This window comes from Microplitis mediator, chromosome 2 (genome assembly GCF_029852145.1).
Source record: "Microplitis mediator isolate UGA2020A chromosome 2, iyMicMedi2.1, whole genome shotgun sequence".
NCBI classification, from domain to species: Eukaryota; Metazoa; Arthropoda; class Insecta; order Hymenoptera; family Braconidae; genus Microplitis; species Microplitis mediator.
This window is the reverse complement of record NC_079970.1, coordinates 19,143,626-19,165,851: the sequence shown is the minus strand read 5'-3', so window position 1 is coordinate 19,165,851 and position 22,226 is coordinate 19,143,626. Positions and strand designations below refer to the sequence as shown.

Below are 22,226 nucleotides of genomic sequence, written 5' to 3'. Positions count from 1 at the left end.
CCTTTAATTTTTTGTATTAGTATATATATATATATATATATACACTCGGACATCATTCTGAAAATAGTTAGAATAGCTTCCTAGGACCTCAAAACGTCGACATCTGATGAAAACTCGACTTTCGAAAATCGTCGATTCTCTTAGCGGGAAGTTAAAAAAGAAAAGTGATTTTTGGACGTTCATCGAATCCTGGCATACGGCTTGAAAGTCAAACAAAATTAACAATTATAAAATAAATAATAATAATTTTATGATATTCTCAAATAAAGTTTAACTAATAAAATTAAAAAAATTAAAATTATATGAATTATTACAGGCTCAGTGCTTTGGAGTTATCAGATTTGAATCTTTCACGTTTTTCGAAGTCACTTATTATAAGTTTAAAATTATTTATTATATTTTTCTTAATAACATAATAATAACCATAATTTTTGTTATTATTATTATTTATACTTATATATTACAACACGAACTTATTCATGATTATGAGCACGTGGTGGCAATGCTTCCAGTTCTCGAGGTTATACTTTATTCAGATATTTATTTGTACATGTGATGATTTATAGAGATTTTCCAAAACAGCCGATTTTTTATAGATATTTTATTTGTAGAGATTTTCATTTTTATATATTTTTTTTAAGTAGATGTTTAGATATGCAAATGTTTCTTTGTAGGAATTTTTTTTTTTATTGTAATTTTTTTTTAGTGATTTATAAATCTAGAGATTTTTTTTATAGGGACTTTTTTTTATTCACTTATTTTACAATTCATATTTATAATTTTACATTTAATTAATATAGATATATTTTTAAATATTGTATTTTTTTTTTACAATTTTTTTTTTTTATAGATAATATTTGTATAAAAAAGTGATACATATTTTCCTTTAGAGAAGTTTTTTTTTTCCCGATGTTATGCTACCGCGCAAGAATTAATGACCGATATTGTATATATTATTAGAACCTGAATAGCTTACGTGATAAATAAATGATGTATATCAATTTTTGCCGAATTTATTTCCAGACAAATTATAATTTTTTTGTTGAATTCATTCAAATTTAAACTAAAGTGTAAGTAAAGTAAAAAATACTTTGAATAAGTATAAACAATATTATTGTTTAACCGTAATCCTTAGAACATCGTGTGAATGCGATATCGTGATGTATACAAATATATATATGTATATACATATATTTGTTAGTATAAGCCTATCGCGTCATCTTCATCAAATTCAAATACGCGCAATTTTTCGATTGATAGGATAAATCATTACGTTGAATCAGGACTTGGTTTATTGGTGAATTTTCGCTTTCAATTAAATATAGCTTTTATCATATGTTTAATGACAATTACTAGAAAAATATACTAAAAAATTTAAACTATTACTTGTTGTTTATTTATCTTTACTGAATATTGAAAATAACAAAGCCATCTGCTGATTGCATTGTAATTTTTTTTTCTCATGAGAATTTTTATTAATTTGAAAGCCATTTAATTTATCAAAACAGATGAATAAGCCGTTCGAATAAATTTTTTTTAAATTCACTGAGTTTTGTTATCAAAAATATAAACAACATCAGAAGATATGACGAATATTTTTTAAATTCCCGCTATGAAAATCGAAAAAACGTGCTCTGCGGCAATCGAAAGAGATTTTTAAGATTTAGATTTGATCAAACTCGCCCTGCTTAAAAAATCCGACAGATTCTTATAGCTGTATGTATAAGGCCCTATACTCAACTATAGCACTTCTCATAGAACTCATTAATTCTCATAAAATCTATATGGGAATTTATGAGAATCTATTGGATTCTATGAGATTTTCTAAACAGGGTGGAACTTAATCCGTCAAGTGATTTACGAGTTACGCAAAAAAAAAAAAACAATTTCGTTAATTTTTATTATTTGTATAATTTGAAAACTACTCGACCGATCGACTTAGAAATCTAATCAGTTCTAAGTCGTGGTGAACCTCTCGATTCGTTCCAAAGATATCCCTGGTTAAAAAGGAGAATTGAAAAGGATTGAAAAGAATTAATTTTTCAATATTTTTGATCCTTTTTAATACTGCCAATCCTCTCTTAAATAGCCACGTTACATGGCTTAATCCTTTTTAATTCTCTTTTTTAACCAGGGATTGTCGGACAGAAACAGTTTACACACAAACACGCGACCGGATGGACGGACGTCTCTCTGGAAATGGTCAGAATACTTTTCTAAGACCTCAAAACGTCAAGATGTGTTGAAAATTCGATTTTTGAATACCAGATCGAAACTACCCCAGTAACACACTTGCCTTTGAGACATCTATAAGATATCAGTTTTTAGGCTACTTTTTGACATATCGATAAGGCAGCAATATGTTGACAAAACGATCAGAAATTTATATCACCGAAAAAATACCTAATTGAAAGACAAGTGACGACAAAAAGTAAATTACAAATAGTGGTAAAATAAGTCATCTAAATGACTTTTTAATTGAAATAAGACAGGAAAAAAAACACCACTTTTCTCTGTCTTCGGAACCAACATTTGCATGACGTATTTATACCAAAAAAGGTGACTTTGGGACAATAAAAAATTTGTCTTATCCTTTTAAAAGACATATTAAAAATGTACCTGAGCTACTTGGGTAATAACTTCCCTTTTGTTTAAAATTTTTAATTTTTACAGCGGGAAGTTAAAAGAAAAAATAAAATAATATTAATTAATTTTTACTTAGTATTGAAATAAATTAAAAAATATTTATATTGTAATGTGTATTTTAATTTGTAATTTAACTATAGTATACTTAGATACAGCAACTATCTAATGTATTTAAATCTTAATTTATAAACATAACATTATTATTATTGACAAAATAAGTATGAACCGTTTTTAAATCAAACAATCCAAATATTTTAAGTAAATATTCGACTTATGCAGTTCTCTAATTGACTGAGTACTTTGTGTACAATATCCCAATTATTTTTTATCTGTTGGAGCTAAAAAAAAAAAAAAATGAATCAATGGAATTGCAAATAAAAAATAAGTTACATAAAAAAAATAATATACCGTTAATCTTTATTGAAGTGAATAATATTTTTATTAATTTCGAAAATAGGAGTGGTTTAGTTTCTTCCAATACTTTATACTCTGGAGTTTCAATGACATCTTCGATATTTTTTATCATAAATTCAAAAATAAACTCCAGTAATTGATTAGCATTATGCAGATCTGCTAAAATCATCAGTTTAATTGCATTATCAATACTGGCCGACTTAGATAACGATTCTTCGCATAAACTTTTCAGATTTAGCAATTGATATTTATCTGCAGCTTCTAATAAATACGCAGCATCCGCATTCAAATTATCTATTTCGTCGGTATATATAAACTTCAACATTTTATTGAAAATTTCAGGTTTTATATCAGGTATTGCAACTTCGTTGTCTCTCTTTTCCTTCATATCATGGGTGAACATCGCAAAGAAAACAGGACTGCGAGCTGACAGTATGATCTTGTGAGCTTTAAATTTTTCATCACCCACAATGAAAATAACGTCACTGTTTACCTTACTGTCATAGAGTTCTTTAAGGTCATCAGTTACTTTACGCTGTGGTGATTCCAACAGGAGTTTAGTAGGAAATGTTTGATAATCTTCGTAAACCGTTAGTTCAATACCTACAGTTAAGGTATTATTTGGTAAAAAATCATCTTTGTTTGCCAGTAACTGTTTTATGTAAAGAAATTTTTCAATTCCCCAACCGCCAGTGGATTCGTATGTTTTATAGAAAGTAGTAATAAATTTCCTTTCGTTTTTCTTGTCTGAAAGAAATATAGAACTGCTTGCTCTTACTTTTCCTTTCCCATTATTTAGATGCAAATATAGTGACATCCACTCCTTATGATTTATCTGATTCTTTCCTTCCCCTTTAATATTTTCGTTTCTTGATAGTTGCAAATTCCATGAATTTTTTGTCCTGCCATTTGTGGTAAAGTTAGATGAGATAAGCATTGTCGTCTCTTCATCGTCTTCAGTAAACTCGATAAATGGTATTATTTCATCAATTTCCCATTTATAAATTACTCGATGCTTTTGGGAACGGGAATAACATGAAATTTCCATATTGTTTAACGACAACGAATACTTGAAACTCAATTCTTTTAATTAAATTTATTTTAGAACTATTTAAGTTCATTTATTCATCAATAGTTTAGTACTATAATAATATAGAAAAACACTATGCTACTGATTACTGATTACTGTGAGAAAAAAAAATCGTGAAGAATAAATAACAGTACCAAGAGACTAAACGTTAACCCTCCAATACTCCGTGTTTTTTAGTATCTCGCTTCCACTACAGCAAAATCCTATAATCCGAATAGTGACTTGTGAGCGAAATGATCATAACGGAAGTGCTGATATGACGGGTTAAAAAATGTAGAGATAATAGTTATTATTTCTGCCACTAGCAGCATCGCAACTTGAACGTTCTAAATTGTTTTATTGTATTATTTCTGATCAAGGGTCGGCAGTACTAAACGAATTTTCGAATTTTACTTTTCTAATTAGGTTTTGAATAATTACGTCACTCGAATGATGAAAATTTTCCGAAAAAGTTCGTCTTATACATTTTTTCGGAAGCTATAAAAATTTCTGTAATAACAATTGATTAATAAATTAAAAGAAAAGTAAAATTCAAAAATTTGTTTAGTACTGCCCATCCTTAAGGTTGGGTCGCACCTAACGAAATTTCGAAGTTAAGAATCCTAATTATTTATTGAATAATTATTATAACAGCAATTTTCTTAGCTTCCGACTAAAAGCAGATGACCAACTTCTTCGGAAGATTTTCGTCACTCGAGTCCCATAAATATTCAAAAAGTAATTAGAATTCTTAAATTCGAAATTTCGTTAGGTACGGCCGAGCCTTAAAACTGTTTATCGATGTCACGAAGAATTGATATAAGTAGTGATGCGTAATTACCGACATTTTGGGTTTTAGTCACAAGGCGGTCCGCTGACGGTCTTGTGACCGACGGACCTGAATGACAAGCCTGTTCTAATGTGAAATGACCGTCACAAATTTTTCGATCTGAGTCCGTCATTTTGGACCGTCCGAAAATTTTTTGTCACAAATTTGGCCAGTCGCATCTAGCTAGATGGTTTGTGACCATCATTAAATTTTCGGTTACAAATTAACGTTTAATCAACAAATTTGTCAGTCATAACCAGCTGGATGATTGGACGCATTCTTTTTTTGTAATGATTGAAAAATTCATTTTTCCCTTCGTATTCTTATCTCGTGGTATTTTTAAGAAAATGGCGGTTTCAAAATTTCAATTTGTATAAAATTTATAAAGGCGTTTGTAAGATGTCGCCACAATTGTGACGGTCTGTCATTTCTTGAACGGTCCGCTGACGGTCTTGTGACCATGACGTGACGGTCAGCTTCACGTCACTAGATATGACATATGATAATAGTTATCTAAATATTCTTCGTGTTAAAATTATAACGACTTTTGATACTTTAAAAACTAAGCGTCCTAAGCCAAACCTTTATATATATATATATATATATATATATATTTCAATTGCACTAATTGGTGTCAGGGCCGATCGTAATGAATGGTAATTTAAATCGCTGACTAAAAATTTTAATTAATTAAACCAAATTATAACCTGCCAATTAGCCATCGGACGTTTATAAAAAAAGGAGAGGTAACTTTGTGTTAAATTTACGTACATTAAAAACTAATTAAATTAATGTTTATAAAGATTTCTATGAATGAAAAAATATGTTAACCAATTAATTAATTTTTTTATAAATTTACAAATTCCGATATGGATTCCTATAAGATCTTAAATTGATTTTTTGTTGATAGAATTCTCTGCTACAAAACAACTTTATTTTAAGATATTGAAAATAGCAAACAGTCAACAATTTTTAAATCTTTGAATTTTCGAATTTAATATTATTTGCAAAATTGTCTAAAATATTTAATTTATTAATTTAAAAATAAAAAATCTACTATCATGTTTTTATTTTCTAAAAAAAAAAAAAGATTTCTCAGCGTAAAAAATATTTTTTTAGGGGAATTAAAGACAAAAGTTTGCTCAGGACTAAAAAAAATTTCTTGGCGCAAGAATTTTTTTCTCGTCCTAAGAAAATTTTTCTTTTCAATTTATAATAGGAAAAATTTTTCGGATAAGTAAAAACTTTTTACTTCGAGAAATCCTTTTCTTCTGTGTATTCGAAGTTACAAATTTTTATCAAGTTCAAAGCCATTCATGCAATTAATCAAAACAGATGAACAAACCATTTAAATACTTTTTTTTTATATTCGCTGAGTTTTGTTATCAAAAAATGTTTTTTTTTTATGATTTTGGGTCAAAAAAATAACTTGATTTTGGCGTAATTTTAAAAATTAAAATTAAATTAAGTCTAGCAAGACAAAAACAAGTCAAGCTCAAGTTCTTTTTTTTTTGAACGAGAAACATATTTTAAGATATACAAAAATATTTGGTTTTGACTAAGTTGTCTTACTTAGTACCGATATACGCCAATAACTAAGTCTAATTAAAGTCACGTTATCTTGGTTTTGACTTAGTTGACTCAAATTTTTAAGTTAAAAAAGTCGTATTGAAGTTAAAAGTAAGTAAAGCTAAAATCAAGTTAACTGAGTCAATTACAAGTCAAAAAAGTCGAAATCAAGTTATTTTTTTTAGCCGGGGCTAATAGCTAAAGCTTCATTTTTTATAGTTTTCAAAAAATTTCGATAAATATCGTTTATTTTATCATCAACTTCAACGAATTTATAATTTTTTAATATTTTTTATAATTCTTAATAATTTTTCAGGTCAACGACAAAATTTTGCTGCATCATTAAATTAAATTACAATTGGTAAGAAAATATATTTTACTAAACTCATTAAAAAAAGAAAATTATTGACAATTTTTATTTTTACACTAGAAATGAGAACTAGAAGGGCCAATAAAAAGTTGCCGCCTGGAATGGCGGCAACGGAAGAACCGCCAAGTAAGAAAACTAAATATTCCAAACTCCGTAATAAAATACCAGAAGAAGAAATGGATATTGATATTGAACCAGAATTAACTCTTCCTGTTGCGATTAAAAACGAAGACATCAAAGCAATTGACTATTTATTGAATAAAAAAGTCGACGTTAACATTACTCAAAAATCTTCTCCACCAGCTCTCCATTTAGCCGTCCAAACAAAAAATTTGGAGATAATTAAGAAGTTAGTTGACCATAAGGCCGACATTGGCATTATTTATGAAAATAAAACAGCTTTGCATCTTGCTGTGGAACAAGGTAACAAAGCAATGGTCGAAATACTTCTGAAACCTAAAAAAAATAAAAGTAAGGTAAACAAAAGAGCTAAAGATCATCCGACACCTCTTACTGCGGCTATCAAGTCTGGTAACTTTGAGATATTTCAACTATTAATAAACTCTGGAGCGTACATCAAAAAAATCATTCGTGAAGATACTCCACTGCACTATACAGCCAAAAATAATGCTGTCGAAATAGCTGAATATTTAATTGACCAAGGAGCTAAAATTAATATTTGCAAAAAAAGTGATTCGTCATCATTTTATCTTTACGCGCCATTACACGTCGCCATTGTTTATGGAAGTTTTGAAGTGGCTCAATTACTAATAAATAAACAAGCCAGCGTTCACGCTAAGACAGACTGTGGTAAAAAACCTCTAGACTTGGCGATCAGAAAAGGTAATTATCGGATATTCAAATTATTAGTTGACTCCGGGGCTACTGTAGATTTGTCTTACCGAAACATAAATCGATCACACTGGGCAGCTTATCATAATTCACTGGAAATCGCAAAGTATTTATTTTCCGTAGGAGATGATATACATTTTAATTGTTCCCACAAGTGGTCGGACTTTCATCAGTATACTCCATTACATGTTGCTATTCAGCGAGAAAGTGTCAAAGTTGCTAAATTCCTAATTAGCAAAGGTGCTGATGTTAACATTTGTGGAAAAAACGGCGAATCACCGCTTACCTTTGCCATTCAACAAGGGAATTCTGAACTGTTTCACTTACTCTTAGATGCTCGAGCCGAAATAAATGGTTGTCCAAATAAAGTTTTACCTTTACATCAAGCTGTTGCTGTAAATAATAGCTACGTTACGAAATTTTTGCTCGAACGTAAAGTTGATGTTAATGCAATATGTAAATGTCCAGTGTCTAAATATTCAGATTGCACGCCGCTGCATCTTGCAGTAAGCACAGAAAATTTAGAAATCATAAATTTATTACTGAAACATAAAGCGGATGTTAATATTAGCACTGAAAAGTTAGGATCAACTATCGGAATAGCTGTGGATCAGAATAATTATGAGTTGTACGAGTTGTTATTAAAAGCTGGTGCAGATATTAATGAACCTTCGAATATGACACTGTTACATAGAGCTGTCGGTGCAAACAATTATCGTATAGCTAATGATTTAATTGAACGCGGTGTAGATGTTAATGCAATTAATGGATCTGAAACTTCACAGTACTACGGATGCTCACCGTTACAAATTTCAATTATGAATGAGCATAAAAAAATCGCAAGATTGCTTCTTAAAAAACAGGCAAAAGTTGATGATGAAAAATTTGTTAAAACTCCACTTGGTATCGCTTGCGAGTGCGGCAATTTCAAATTAGTCAAGATTCTTGTTAACGCAGGCGCTGACATTAATAAAATTTCTAACAAAGCGATGCCGTTGTGCTGGGCCATTAGTAACGAATACTATGAAATTATTCAGTATTTAATTGACCGCAATGCTCATGTTAATATTATTTATCAAGGCACAACTTTACTTTATCACGTAGTAGAAAGTGATAATATAAAGATGGTTGAGCTTTTGCTTAAAAATGGTGCTGAAGTAAATGCAATTCATGATTCGAGCGAAACAGCTCTTACTGCAGCTGTTAGAAAAAATAATTTGGAGCTGATGAAAATTCTAATCAATGCCGGAGCTCAGGTGAATTCAAGTAATGACAAAAATTATTCACCATTACACTGGGCCGTTGAGCGTAACAACTATAGTACTACTCAATATTTAATCGAACAAGGAGCTGATATTAATAGTGTTCGCTCTAGTACAACGCCACTGACTAGTGCTTGTAACAATAAAAGAAAAGATATAATTGAGCTTTTGATTAAAAATGGAGCTGTCATTGATGATGAAAGGGTATACAGGACAGCTCTCGGCATAGCTTGTAGGCAGGCTGATTTCGATTTAGTTGAGTTACTAGTAAACTTTGGAGCGAGTGTTGATCTTCGTTCTGATAATGAGACTCCGTTATATTTGGCGATCCTTAATAGGAATTACAAAATTGCTAAGTATTTAGTTGATCATGGAGTTGAAGATATTGACGCTGGTTCGCGGAGTACTACTCCATTGCACTTAGCAATTAGATTTCGCGACAGAGAAATAGTTGAACTATTACTTAAACATAAAGCTAAAGTTAATAAAGTGAATGAAAATGGCGCGACAGCTCTTGGAATGGCTATTAAGAGTCATGATTTGAAATTAGCTGAATTAATATTACATGTTGAGGGTACAGATATAAATGCTCCGTGTCACGATAATCGAACGCCATTAGAAATCGTAGCGCGAAATCACGATGTAGCTTGGATGAAGCTTTTAATTAATCATCGAGCTAATATTAATTTTATAACTAAAGAAAACCTGAAATTTATTTTTCATGTTTTACACGTAGGGAATGTCGAAATGCTCAAGCTAATATTATCTAAAAATGTTGACGTTAATTGCAGAGATCTCGATAATGAAACACTCTTATTTTCTGCTATTAGACAGAGATCATTTGAAAAAACTGAATTCATACTTATGAGAGAAGATTTTGTCAATATTAATGATGTCCCCCCGGGCGGGTCTGCGCTTCATGAGGCTGGTAAATTCGAAGAGGAAAATCCATTGATATTGAATCTTTTATTAAATGCTGATGTTAATCTTGTAAATAAATCCAATCAGACGGCTGTAAATACAACAAATTTTGAGAGAAACAAAAAAATTATTAGAGAGCACATGGTAAAATTAAAGGCCGCTGGTTGGTCTTTAACTAATCAAAATTTAATGGCAATCATCGAAAAAAGATTGGACGATTTTTTTATTGATTGTTTAAAAGAAATAGAACTGATGAAAAATATGAAAATTGATCAGACTATCATGAGTTACTACGATGTTTTGCGTATTAATTACCATGAAATCGCGGTTAAATTAAGTAATTTTAACGATGGATCTTTAAATGAAAAAGAGTTGCAGTTACAATTCCCTTTGTATGGTCGGATAATTTACTATCGTTTATTTAAAGGCTCACAAAGAAATAAATTGTTAAGCATAAGCACTAATGTATTTGCTACATTACTTTCCGCTCAACTGCCGTTCGATATTATAAGAGCAATTAATCCTTATTTAAACTACAGAGATCTCAAAATGTTATCTCTGTGCTAAAGAGTAATTTTTTTTTGTTTCTGTCTTTAATTTATAATTCTCCAATAAAAAATAAAACTTGAATTCTCCAATAAAACTTAAATTTAGAATAATAAATATTCCTTCATGTAAAACAATGTGTTTTTTTCTAAAATATTCAATAAATAAATCAATTTGATACCAAGTTTATATTTGTTGTATTAATTACACTATTTTAGTGATACATAAGAAAAAAATTAAACAATTATTACTGAGAAGTGAGTTTCGAAATTAAGTCTCGTTTATGGCGGGTAGAGGTACCTCTACCCTCCATAGTCTCGTTGGAACTCTTAGTATTTTTAAATATGACATTAAAATTGACAATAGTTCAAATCTATTATATTATACATTAAAAAAAAAAAGAAAAATTGAAGGAAAGTACAAGTTTCTTCCAGACCATAATCGTCACTGAGGAATTACTTACTCTATCATTTGACAGTAACTTAAAAATATAAAAATAAAATAATCTTAATTATTATATACTAATCATTATTTAGTATCGCAAAAATTAAAAGATATTTGTATTGCAATTTATATTTGTATCGTAAATATAAAAATAGTATATTAAGAAACAGTAAATATCTGATGTATTTAAATCTTACTTTCTAGAAAAAGTTATTATTAAATTTGCAAAATAAGTATTCGTCGTTTTCAAATCATAATACCTAAATATTTTAGGTATTCATTCCACTGAAATGCCGTTCTCTTATTAATTGCGTACTTTATGTACAAAATCCCAATTATTTATCATCTGTTGAAGCTGAAAAAAATAATTAATCGTCGAATTGCAAATAAATAAATAAATTACACAAATAAAAAATAATATACCGTTAAAATTTACTGAAGTTACTAATTTTTTAATAAATTTTGAAAATAGTAATGGGTACAAATCTTCTAATACTTTATATGCTGGAGTTTTGATAACATCTTCGATATTTCTAATTATCGATTCAAGCACATTTTCGAATAATTGATTAGCATTATGCAGATCTGCTAAAATCATAAGTTTAATTGCATTATCAATACTGGCCGACTTAGATAATGATTCTTCGCATAAACTTTTTAGTTTTAACAATTGATATTTATCTGCAGCTTCTAATAAATGCACACTATTCGAATCCAAATCATTAACATTGTCAGTATATATAAATTCTAACATTTTTTCAAATATTTTTGGATCCATATCAGGTATAGCAATTTCATTGTCTCTATTTTCCTTCATCTCATTCGTGAACATTGCAAGAAATACAGGACTGCGAGCCGACAGAATGATCTTGTGAGCTTTAAATTTTTCGTTACCCACAACTAAAATAACGTCACAGTTTGTATTGCTGTCATAGAGTTCTTTAAAATCATCAGTCATTTGACGCTGTGGGATTTGCAACGGCAATTTAGCAGTAAATGACTTGTAATCGTCGTAAACAGTCAGTTCAACACATATGGTAAGAGTTTCATTCGGTAAAAAATCATCTCTGTTGTCTAGTAACTGTTGTATTTCAAGAAATTTTAGATATCCCCGTCCCTCATTGAAGTCGCGATGGTGGTAGGAAGTTTTAATAAATTTTCGTTCATTTTTATTGTCTAAGATAAATAGTGAACGCTTTATTCTTACTTTATCTTTCCCATTGTTTTGATACAAGAATAGTGATATCCATCCCTCTTCTCTCAGTAGTTGCAGTTCTAAGTACCATGAGTTTTCATTTTTTTCATTTGTGGTAAAATGAGATGATTTGAGCTTCACTGTCTCTTCATCGTCTTTAGTAGACTCAATAAATGGTATTATTTTATAAATTTCCCATTTATAAATTACTTTGTGCTCTTGGGAACGAGAATAACCTGAAATTTCCATACTGCTCGACAACTAAGATTTGAAACTCAATTCTTGTAATTAAGTTTACTGTAGAATTAGTTGAGTATATATTTATCAATAGTTTATAATTATAATAATATATACTGACAAAATATTGATGACTGTGTTACTGATTACTGAGATGAAAAATATGACGACTTTAGACTTTATGAATGAAGCGTCCCAACTCTTGTCAGGGTTGCCAGAAGTCAGAAGTCTTCAACAGAAAGTAACGCGACCTCACAGAAAAAGCGCACACTAACAATTAAGACCGCCCAATGTTAATAATTTTAAATAAATGGACATTCTTATTTTTAAATAGTTTATTTTTGAAAATATATCGGTAAATAACAAATATTATAAATTAGTCAAGTTGTCGACAAGTTGATCGCAATTCACAGATATCAACTTTCTGGTGACCAAATTTTGTTATTGGGAATTATAGTAAATTATGTATATTTTTAAATAATCAGCTACTAATTAAACGCTAAACAAAAATAATGCAGTCTAATATAATTTCAATTATATACCTAGTAGCACGTGTTTGAACAAGATTCTGGAGTAAGTATCTTTCGCATGAACATGCATCATGAAATCTATGTCAATATTTGGGTATGTCTTGCTCATGTTATCGTACGCAAGAATATCAAAAATATCTTGAACACGGTGCAATAAAAAAGTATCTGGCGGATTTCTTGCACTAGTAACTTACAGTAAATACTTACGCATGGCTTGCTCAAGGCCAATTTTGAGCCTTGTGCAGATCTTGAGCAAGCCATGTGCAACTATTTTCGACTATCGTCTTCCTCCAGAATTGAATTATAATCTGGTACGAATTTCTTGTGTAAGGCTTGCAATTTAAATCTGCTCACAAGTATCTGCAGCGAGAAACATAAGTAGAGACACTAGTACCTATTGATTCTGAGAGCAGACTTGTTCAAGAATTCAAAAAAATTATTGTATGGAATAATTGCTTTTACTCTATTTTTTCGTATCTTTATTTGTTTCACGCTCACACGATGTTTAATGACATCAATTATTAGAAAACTATACGAAGACTGTGAACTATTATTTTCTGTTTATTTCTGTAAATAATTATAAGACACCAATAGTTATTTTATATGAACGTATTTAATTTGAATTATATATTGGAGTAATTGTAATTAAATAAATAATACGTAATACGTTTTCAAACAATTTGATTATCTGATAGAAAATATTTATTGAAGAAAAAAGATAAGAAAGTATAAAAATTTCTACCGGTCCACAATCATCACTGAGGAATTTCTTGCGCTTACATTAAACACTAATATAAAAATATAAAAATTTTACTTGATATAAATCAATCATTACTTAGTATCGAAAAAAATTAAAATATATTTGTACTGTAATTTATATTTTTATCGTTAATCTAAAAATAGTATATTAAGAAACAGTAAATATCTTATGTATTTACACTTTACTTTCTAATAATAACTATTATTAGATTTGCAAAATAATTATTCGTAGTTTTCAAATCATAATACCCAAATATTTTAGGTAAACATTCCACTCAAATGCCGTTCTCTTATTAATTGAGTACTTTGTGGACAATATCCCAATTATTTTTCATCTGTTGAATCTGAAAAAAAAATGAGTCAATCGAATGGGATATAAATAAATTAATTCCATAAATAAAAAATAATATACCGTTAAACGTTATTGAAGTAACTAATTTTTTAATTAATTTTGAAAATAGTAATGGATAAGATTCTTCCAGTACTCCATACTCTGGCGTTTTAATAACATCTTTGATACTTTTTATTATGAATTCAAGTACATATTCGAATAATTGATTAGCATCATACAGATCTGCTAAAATCATCAGTTTAATTGCATTATCAATACTGCATGATTTCGATAACGATTCTTCGCATAAACTTTTTAGCTTCAGCAATTGATATTTATTAGCCGATTCTAATAAACACTCAGCATCCGCATCCAAATCATTGATACTGTCAGTATATATAAATTCTAAAATTTTTTCAAATATTTCCGGATCTATGTCAGGAATAGTTACAGTATTTTCCTTCTTTTCTTTCATTTCATGAGTGAACATTGCGAGAAATACAGGACTGCGAGCTGACAGTATGAGCTTGTGAGCTGTATATATTGTATCACCCACAACTAAAATAACGTCACTGTTCATTTTACTATCATAGAGTTCTTTAAGGTCATCAGTTATTTGACGATGTGGTGTTTGCAATGGATATTCAGTAGTAAGTGATTCATAATTGTCATAAATAGTTAGTTCAACACATATCGTAAGAGTTTCATTCGGTGATAAATCATCTTGATTTTCCAATAACCGTTTGGTTTCAAGAAATTTTGAAAATCCATGTCCTTTACTGAAGTTGCTATTTTCATAGGCAGTTTTGAGAAATTTCTTTTCATTTTTGCCGTCTAAAATAAATAATTCAAACTTTGATCTTACTTTATTTTCCTTATTATTTTGATGCAAGTATAGTGATATCCATCCCTTTTCTCTTAATAGTTGCAGTTCTAAGTACCATGAATTTTCAGGTTTGCCGTTTGTTGTAAAGTTAGACGATCTGAGCTTTACTATTTCTTCATCCTTTTTAGTAGATTCAATAAATGGAATTATTTCATTAATTTTCCATTTATAAACTATTCGATGCTTTTGGGAATTGGAATAACCTAAAATTTCCATTTTGTTTGATAACAATAAATACTTGAAACTCAATTTCAATTTTTTCAATTAAATTTATTTTTAAATTAGTTGAGTATATTCATGTATCAATAGTTTAGTATTATAGTATAATATATACTGAGTAAATATTACTCTATGTTACGGATTATTCAGATGAAAAATATAACAACTTTTGACTATGACCTAAGCGTCCTAAGTCTTATCTTTTTTATATACTTCATTTTCACTAATCAATATTAGCGCCATCTTTCAATGGTAATAAAATGTCTAAGTGTAAATGTAACTGACAATTAAAAATTCAAAAAATTTTGAAATAAATAAAATGTAAGCAGAAAAAAAATGCGTATTCAGATAATTAAAAAATCAGCGCGCCCTTTTTTTAAAATTTCATTTTTTTAATAAATCGATTTATTTATTTGAAATTTATACATTGTCTGATGTCTATCCATTCACACTCATAAAAAATGTTAAGTAATTTTTAAATTACGACAAAGAAATTTAACTAATTATTCAATCATAAAAACGAATTAAATAATAATTTTCAAAATACTTATTACAGAAAAAATAATTTTTACATAACTGTCACTAGTCCATTACTGCTAAGGATAATTATTCTTTCACAAAATAATAAAATTATTATCTTTAGCAAGTGGCCATGGTGAACACTCACTAACTCGACGTTGAATGTCAGTTAATTTTTTTTTTTTATTTTCATTATTAAGAAGTCAATTCAAATTCAATATATTTTTACAGATAAAAAAATTATTTCTATGACACATATGAATTTCAAATAAATTAATCGTTATACCCTACTTAAAGTTATTAGTAAAAATTTTTTATGATTTCATACATTTACTTTGATTTTAAACAAACTGTTACACAATATATATAATCAAAAGTTTATGTTTAAAGATAAATGTTTGATAAGTAGCTATTGATTATTTTTTTTGAATATTTTAATTCAAAATGAATTCGAACTCTTATTATATTTTACGATATGTTTTATGACAACTGTTATTAGAAAACTACACGAAAAACTGTAAACTATTATTATCTGTTTATTTCTGTAAATAATTATAAGGTACTGATGATAATTTTATAGGTACGTATTGAATTTGCATTAAATATTGGGGTAATTGTAATTAAATAAATAATATATAATACGTTTTCGAATAATCTGATTATTTGTTAGAAAATATTCATTAATGATTAAGATATGAAAGTACAAAAATTTCTACAAGTCCACGATCGTCACTGAGAAATTTCTTGAGTTTACAAAGAACAGTAGTTTAAAAATATAAAAAAAATTAAATGTTAATTGATATAAATTTCTTTTTACTTAATATAGAAAAAAAATTGAATGGTCTATACTGCAATGCATATTCCAATCATTAATCTAAAAATAGTATATTTAGATACAGCAAAAGTATCAGCATACATTGAAATCATATTTTCTAAAACTAAAAATTATTAGATTTACGAAACAAGTATTAATCATTTTAAAAATAAATATTTAAAGTAGTCATTCCACTCAAATTTTATCCTCGTATTATCCGATTACTTTCCGTTAGCAGCTACCGATATACCAAATATTTTTCATTTGTTGAAACTAAAGTGATTTGAAACGTAAATAAATATACAAATAACAGATAAAAAAGTAATGTACCATTAATTTTCATTTATGTCTGCAAATTTTTTTAATAATTTTAATAATAACAATGGTTTAGTTTTATCCAATACTTCATACTCTGGGGTTTTAACAACATCTTTGAAATTTCTTATTATAAATTCAAATATAAACTCCAGTAATTTATCAGCATTATGCAAATCTGCCAAAATCATCAATTGAATTGCATTATCAATACTGACTGACTTAGATAACGATTCTTCGCATAATCTTTTTAGTTCCAGCAATTGATATTTATCAGCTAATTCCAATAAACACTCAGCATCTGCATCTAAATCATCAATATTATCAGTATATATAAATTTTAAAATTTTTTCAAATATTTCCGGATCTATGTCAGAAATAGTTACAGTATTTTCCTTCTTTTCTTTCATTTCATGAGTGAACATTGCGAAAAATACAGGACTGCGAGCTGACAGTATGAGCTTGTGAGCTTTAAATATTTTATCACCGACAGCTAAAATTACATCACTGTTTGTTTTGCTATCATATAGTTCCCTAAGATCATCAGTTCTCTGACGCTTTGGTGATTGCAACTGAAATTCAGCAGGAAATGATTTATAATCGTCATAAACAGTTAGTTCAACACATATAGTTAATGTATCATTTGTTAAAAAATCATTTTCGTTTTCTAGCAGCTGTTTTATTTCAAGAAACTGTGAACATCCTCGATCACTAGATTTACTGCGAGTGCTATAATAAGTATGAATAAATTGCCTTTCATCTTTGTTGTCTAAAATAAACAGTGAATATTTTATTCTTATTTTACTCTCCACAATATTTCCACCCAAGTATAATGATATCCATTCCTTCTGTCCTGATTTTCCGTCATTCATAATTCGTAGGAGTAAATACCATAAATTTTCAGTCTTGGCATTTACTCTAAATTGAAATGACTTAAGTTTTACAAGTTCGTGATTTTTTTTAGAACATTCGATTAATGATGTTATTTCATTAACTTTCCATTTATACATTACTTGATGCTTTTCGCAATGAGAATAACCTAAAATTTCCATATTGTTCAATAACAATAAATACTTGAAATCCGATTCTTTTGATTAAATTTATTTTATAATAAGCTGAATATATTTATTCAATAGTAATTTATTATTTTAATAATATATGTACTGTTAAAATAATGATCACTACGTTACTTTGACTTACGAGAGAAAATATGTTACGACTTTTGGTTTTTTTTGTAACATTTAAGTCTAATATATATATATATATATATATATATTTTCCATTAAATAATACACTAGCACCATCTTTTAATGGTAATAAAATTTTGCGCGATTTTTGAATTATAATGAATTAATTTTATTAATTAATTGATAACGAATCAGATCGAATAGTAATTTTGAAAAGACTTAGTACTGAAAATAATTATCTAATGATTTCCACTAGTATATTACTTCTGAAGATAATTATTTTTTTACCACCAAGAGTCTAAAGTTTTATCTTTCAGCCTTTTCTTACCCTGGTGGAAATTTTTCGGACTTTTTTCTGAAAAACTTTGAAAAAGTCTTTAGAATTTTAGAACTGAGTTTTTCTGAGGAAATTACAACAAATTAATTTTAATAATTTTTTAATGATAAAAACAAATTGAATAATTATTTTGAAAAGACTTATTACAGGTAAGTAATTTATTTTTACTACACTTATAAATTTAGAATAAACGAAACAATCTGTCCCCGCTAAAGTTACTAGTAAAAATTATTGATGACTTTATGCATTAACTTTGACTTTAAACAAACTATTACGAAATATATATAAACAAAAGAATGTGTTTAAAGATATATTTTTAATAATTAGCTATACAAAAATTTCTACCAGTCCATAATCATCACTGAAGAATTTCTTACGCTTACATTGGATACTAATATAAAAATATAAAAATCTTAATTGATTTAAATCAATCATTACTCAGTATTGAAAGATATGAAAAGATATTTGTACAGTAATTTATATTTTTATCGTTAATTTAAAAATAGTATAATAAGAAACAGTAACTATCTTGAGTATTCAAATCTTACTTTCTAAAAATAATAATTATCAGATTTGCAAAATAAGTATTCGTCGTTTTCAAATCATAATATCCAAATATTTTAGGTAAATATTCCACTAAATGCCATTCTCTTATTAATTGAGTACTTTGTGGACAATATCCCAATTATTTTTCATCTGTTGAATCTGAAAAAAAAAAAATGAGTCAATTGAATGGCAAATAAATAAATAAATTCCATAAATAAAAAATAATATACCCTCAAACTTTATGGAAGTCACTAATTTTTTAACTAATTTTGAGAATAGTAATGGATAAGATTCTTCCAGTTCTCTATACTCTGGAGTTTTAATAACATCTTCGATACTTTTTATTATGAATTCTAGTACATATTCAAATAATTGATTAGCATCATACAGATCTGCTAAAATCATCAATTGAATTGCATTATCAATACTAGCTGACTTAGATAACGATTTTTCGCATAAACTTTTCAGCTTCAGCAATTGATATTTATTAGCCGATTCTAATAAGCACTCAGCATTTGCATCTAAATCATCAATATTGTCAGTATATATGAATTCTAAAATTTTTTCAAATATTTCCGGATCTATGTCAGGAATAGTTACAGTATTTTCCTTCTTTTCTTTCATTTCATGAGTGAACATTGCAAGAAATACAGGACTGCGAGCCGACAGGATGATCTTGTGAGCTTTAAATTTTGTATCACCCACAACTAAAATAACGTCACTGTTCATTTTACTACCATAGAGTTCTTTAAGGTCATCAGTGATTTGACGCTCTGGTGTATGCAACGGAAATTCAGTAGTAAATGATTTGTAATCGTCGTAAACAGTTAGTTTAATACACATGGTTAAAGTATTATTTGGTAAAAAATCGTCTTTGTTATCCAATAACTTTTTTATTTCAAGAAATTTAGAAAATCCCCATCCATTTTTAAAATCACGATTTTCACAGGCAGTTACAAGAAATTTTCTTCTATTGTTGCTGTCTAAAATAAATAGTTTAAACTTTATTCTTACTTTATCTTTCGCATCTTTTCGAAACAAAAATAGTGATATCCATTCCTTTTCTCTCAATAGTTGCAGTTCTAAGTACCATGAATTTTGATTTTTCCCATTTGTAGTAAAGTTAGGTGAGTCGAGATCTACTCTCTCTTTATCACTGTTTACAGTAGACTCAATAAATGGAATTATTTCATCAATTTTCCATTTATAAATTACTTGATGCTTCCGGGAATGGGAATAACCTACAATTTCCATGTTGTTAAACAACAACAAATACGTGAAACTTAATTCTTTCAATCAAATTTATTATAGAATTAGTTGATTATATTTATGTATCAATAGTTTAGTATTATAATAATATATACTGATAAATTATTAATCACTCGGTATTACTAGTTACTGAGGAAAAATATAACGACTTTTGACTTTTTACTTTATGACTTAAACGTCTTCAGCCTCATAATTTTTATACATATACTTCATTTCCACAAATTAACGTTAGCGCCATCTTTCAATGGTAATAAAATATTACGCAATTTTCAAATTACAAAAAATTAATTTGATTAATTACTCAATCATATAAACAATTATACTAATCATTTTTAAAATGCTTATTAAAAAAAAACAATTATTTTGTAATTATTACTAGCATACTACTTCTAAAGATAATTTTTGTTTTACAAAAATGGATCATTTGTTTTAGAGTGGCAATGGTAAACATTTACTAACTTTACGTTGATTGTAAATTAATTATTTTTTATTTCTTTATTACTAAAAAATCAACTTCAATATATTTTTACATCTAAATAATGTATTTTTAATACACATATAAATTTTAAATGAACGAAAATTTCTGATCCAGTTAAAATTTTCGGTAAAAATTATTTATGATTTTATGCATTTGCTTTGACTTTAAACAAGCTGTTATACGATATAGATATAATCAAAAGTTTATGTTTAAAGATAAATTTTTTAACAATTAGCTGTTCAAAAATTTATTTTAATGTTTCAATTCAAAATGAATTTAAACTCTTATTAAGATACAACTAAATTTTAGTTAATTTACTTTAATGTATAAACTTTTTATCAAACGCTAAGCAAAAGTATTGCAATCTATTATAATTTTTAATTTTTCAACTAACAACTTTTACTTCTTATTATTTTTTTGGCATCTTAATTAGATTTCCACTCACACGATATGTTTGATTACAACAAATATTAGAAAACTATACAAAAAACTGTAATGATACTGAAGTTAGCCGACGTCCAATAATTTTTGGATTTTTTTTTAAATAATAAATGATAAAAAAAAAAAATTGGGAAAATCCAAAAGTGCACACCTCAAACGCTCTTGTTACAATGAAATATATCAATTATTGATTTTCTTTTTAATTACAAAATTTTTTAATAAATATCTAGAAAGAAATTCGTCGTTTTTTTTTTTAATTTAGTTAATTCTATGACAGTTGGTAATAAAAAAAAACATTATTTGATGGTAAAATAGAACCTTATGATATCAGCAAAGTTCGATGATCAAAAAAAAAAAAATTCCCGATAAAATAAAATAATGGCTACAGTGTGTGTTTGTTTACATGGAATAGTGCCGGTTTTAACAGAAATGATTTATAAAAAAAAAAACAAGAGGGTCTACAGTAGTGATTTTCGAAAAGAACTTTCTTTGCATAATTCTGAAGACAGTGAAAAAAAAATAAAGTCATTTTGTCAAGCCATTCACGAAATATCCGTGCCACAGACTTTTTTTGGACTACAGACTAACTGACGTCCACGATACATATTTTTAATTGAACTTTTTTTTATTATAATACGTATCGGACAACTTAATGAAAGTATCAGTCTTATATTATTAATTAGTGTTTCCTCTTTAGGTTAATGTGCTTTTTATAACGTCTGAGTGTGACACAAACATAATATAAACAGTTTAATGAGGAAAAGTCAAGTGACCTTGACAGGTCCGTTATAAAGCGCAACCTCGCCGCTTCGCTTTCGAGGCGTGCAATATAAAAATCAAAATTTTAATAAGTCATTCCACTCAAATTTTGTCCTCTCATTAACCGAGTACTTTCCGGTAATGGCTTCCGATATACCAAATATTTTTCATCTGTTGAAGCTAAAAGAAAACATAAAACTAAAGTGATTTTAAACGTAAATAAATAAATAAATAAATATAAAGGTAATGTACCATTAATTTTCATTTAAATCTGCTTGTTTTTTTAAATAATTTTAATAATAACAATGGTTTAGTTTTATCCAATACTTCACACTCTGGAGTTTCAATAACATCTGTGAAGTTTCTTATTGTAAATTCAAAAATAAACTCCAGTAATTTATCAGCATTGTGCAAGTCTGCCAAAATCATCAATTGAATTGCATTATCAATACGGCATGATTTAGATAACGATTCTTTGCATA

The 22,226-nt window shown here is 27.9% G+C and overlaps 6 protein-coding genes across 9 annotated transcripts; 1 reads left to right on the top strand and 5 right to left on the bottom strand.

Annotated features, from left to right (window-relative positions):
* The first annotated feature begins 951 nt into the window (after positions 1–951).
* On the top strand, positions 952–10,685 carry LOC130663670 (ankyrin-3-like). Of its 3 annotated transcripts, XM_057463035.1 has the most exons (4): positions 5,473–5,704; positions 6,844–6,888; positions 6,958–7,740; positions 7,873–10,685. In XM_057463035.1, the coding sequence occupies exons 3-4, from the start codon at positions 6,960–6,962 to the stop codon at positions 10,497–10,499; spliced, it is 3,408 nt and encodes a 1,135-aa protein (XP_057319018.1). In that variant the 5' UTR covers positions 5,473–5,704; positions 6,844–6,888; positions 6,958–6,959; the 3' UTR covers positions 10,500–10,685. The 3 variants fall into 3 exon arrangements, with proteins under 3 accessions (XP_057319017.1, XP_057319018.1, XP_057319016.1); XM_057463034.1 differs by lacking the exon at positions 5,473–5,704 and adding an exon at positions 952–1,070 and having other exon boundaries at positions 6,958–10,685; XM_057463033.1 differs by having other exon boundaries at positions 6,958–10,685.
* Positions 2,768–4,359, bottom strand: LOC130663672 (speckle-type POZ protein B-like). The gene is made up of 2 exons (XM_057463036.1): positions 3,055–4,359; positions 2,768–2,984 (listed from the first exon to the last, which is right to left on the bottom strand). Exons 1-2 carry the CDS (start codon positions 4,106–4,108, stop codon positions 2,965–2,967), a joined length of 1,074 nt encoding a protein of 357 aa, XP_057319019.1. The 5' UTR covers positions 4,109–4,359; the 3' UTR covers positions 2,768–2,964.
* Positions 10,641–12,565, bottom strand: LOC130663673 (speckle-type POZ protein B-like). Of its 2 annotated transcripts, XR_008989231.1 has the most exons (3): positions 11,346–12,565; positions 11,120–11,277; positions 10,642–10,959 (listed from the first exon to the last, which is right to left on the bottom strand). XR_008989231.1 is itself a non-coding variant. In XM_057463037.1 (2 exons), exons 1-2 carry the CDS (start codon positions 12,364–12,366, stop codon positions 11,258–11,260), a joined length of 1,041 nt encoding a protein of 346 aa, XP_057319020.1. In that variant the 5' UTR covers positions 12,367–12,565; the 3' UTR covers positions 10,641–11,257. The 2 variants fall into 2 exon arrangements, 1 of the variants encoding a protein (XP_057319020.1); XM_057463037.1 differs by having other exon boundaries at positions 10,641–11,277.
* Positions 12,566–13,571: 1,006 nt separating this feature from the next.
* On the bottom strand, positions 13,572–15,385 carry LOC130663142 (speckle-type POZ protein B-like). Its single transcript, XM_057462242.1, has 2 exons — positions 14,056–15,385; positions 13,572–13,987 (listed from the first exon to the last, which is right to left on the bottom strand). Exons 1-2 carry the CDS (start codon positions 15,074–15,076, stop codon positions 13,968–13,970), a joined length of 1,041 nt encoding a protein of 346 aa, XP_057318225.1. The 5' UTR covers positions 15,077–15,385; the 3' UTR covers positions 13,572–13,967.
* LOC130663211 (speckle-type POZ protein B-like) lies at positions 15,303–17,779 on the bottom strand. The gene is made up of 2 exons (XM_057462331.1): positions 16,817–17,779; positions 15,303–15,359 (listed from the first exon to the last, which is right to left on the bottom strand). Exons 1-2 carry the CDS (start codon positions 17,777–17,779, stop codon positions 15,303–15,305), a joined length of 1,020 nt encoding a protein of 339 aa, XP_057318314.1.
* A 261-nt stretch (positions 17,780–18,040) lies between these two features.
* On the bottom strand, positions 18,041–20,266 carry LOC130662963 (speckle-type POZ protein B-like). The gene is made up of 2 exons (XM_057461959.1): positions 19,028–20,266; positions 18,041–18,956 (listed from the first exon to the last, which is right to left on the bottom strand). The coding sequence occupies exons 1-2, from the start codon at positions 20,049–20,051 to the stop codon at positions 18,937–18,939; spliced, it is 1,044 nt and encodes a 347-aa protein (XP_057317942.1). The 5' UTR covers positions 20,052–20,266; the 3' UTR covers positions 18,041–18,936.
* Between the last annotated feature and the right edge of the window lie 1,960 nt (positions 20,267–22,226).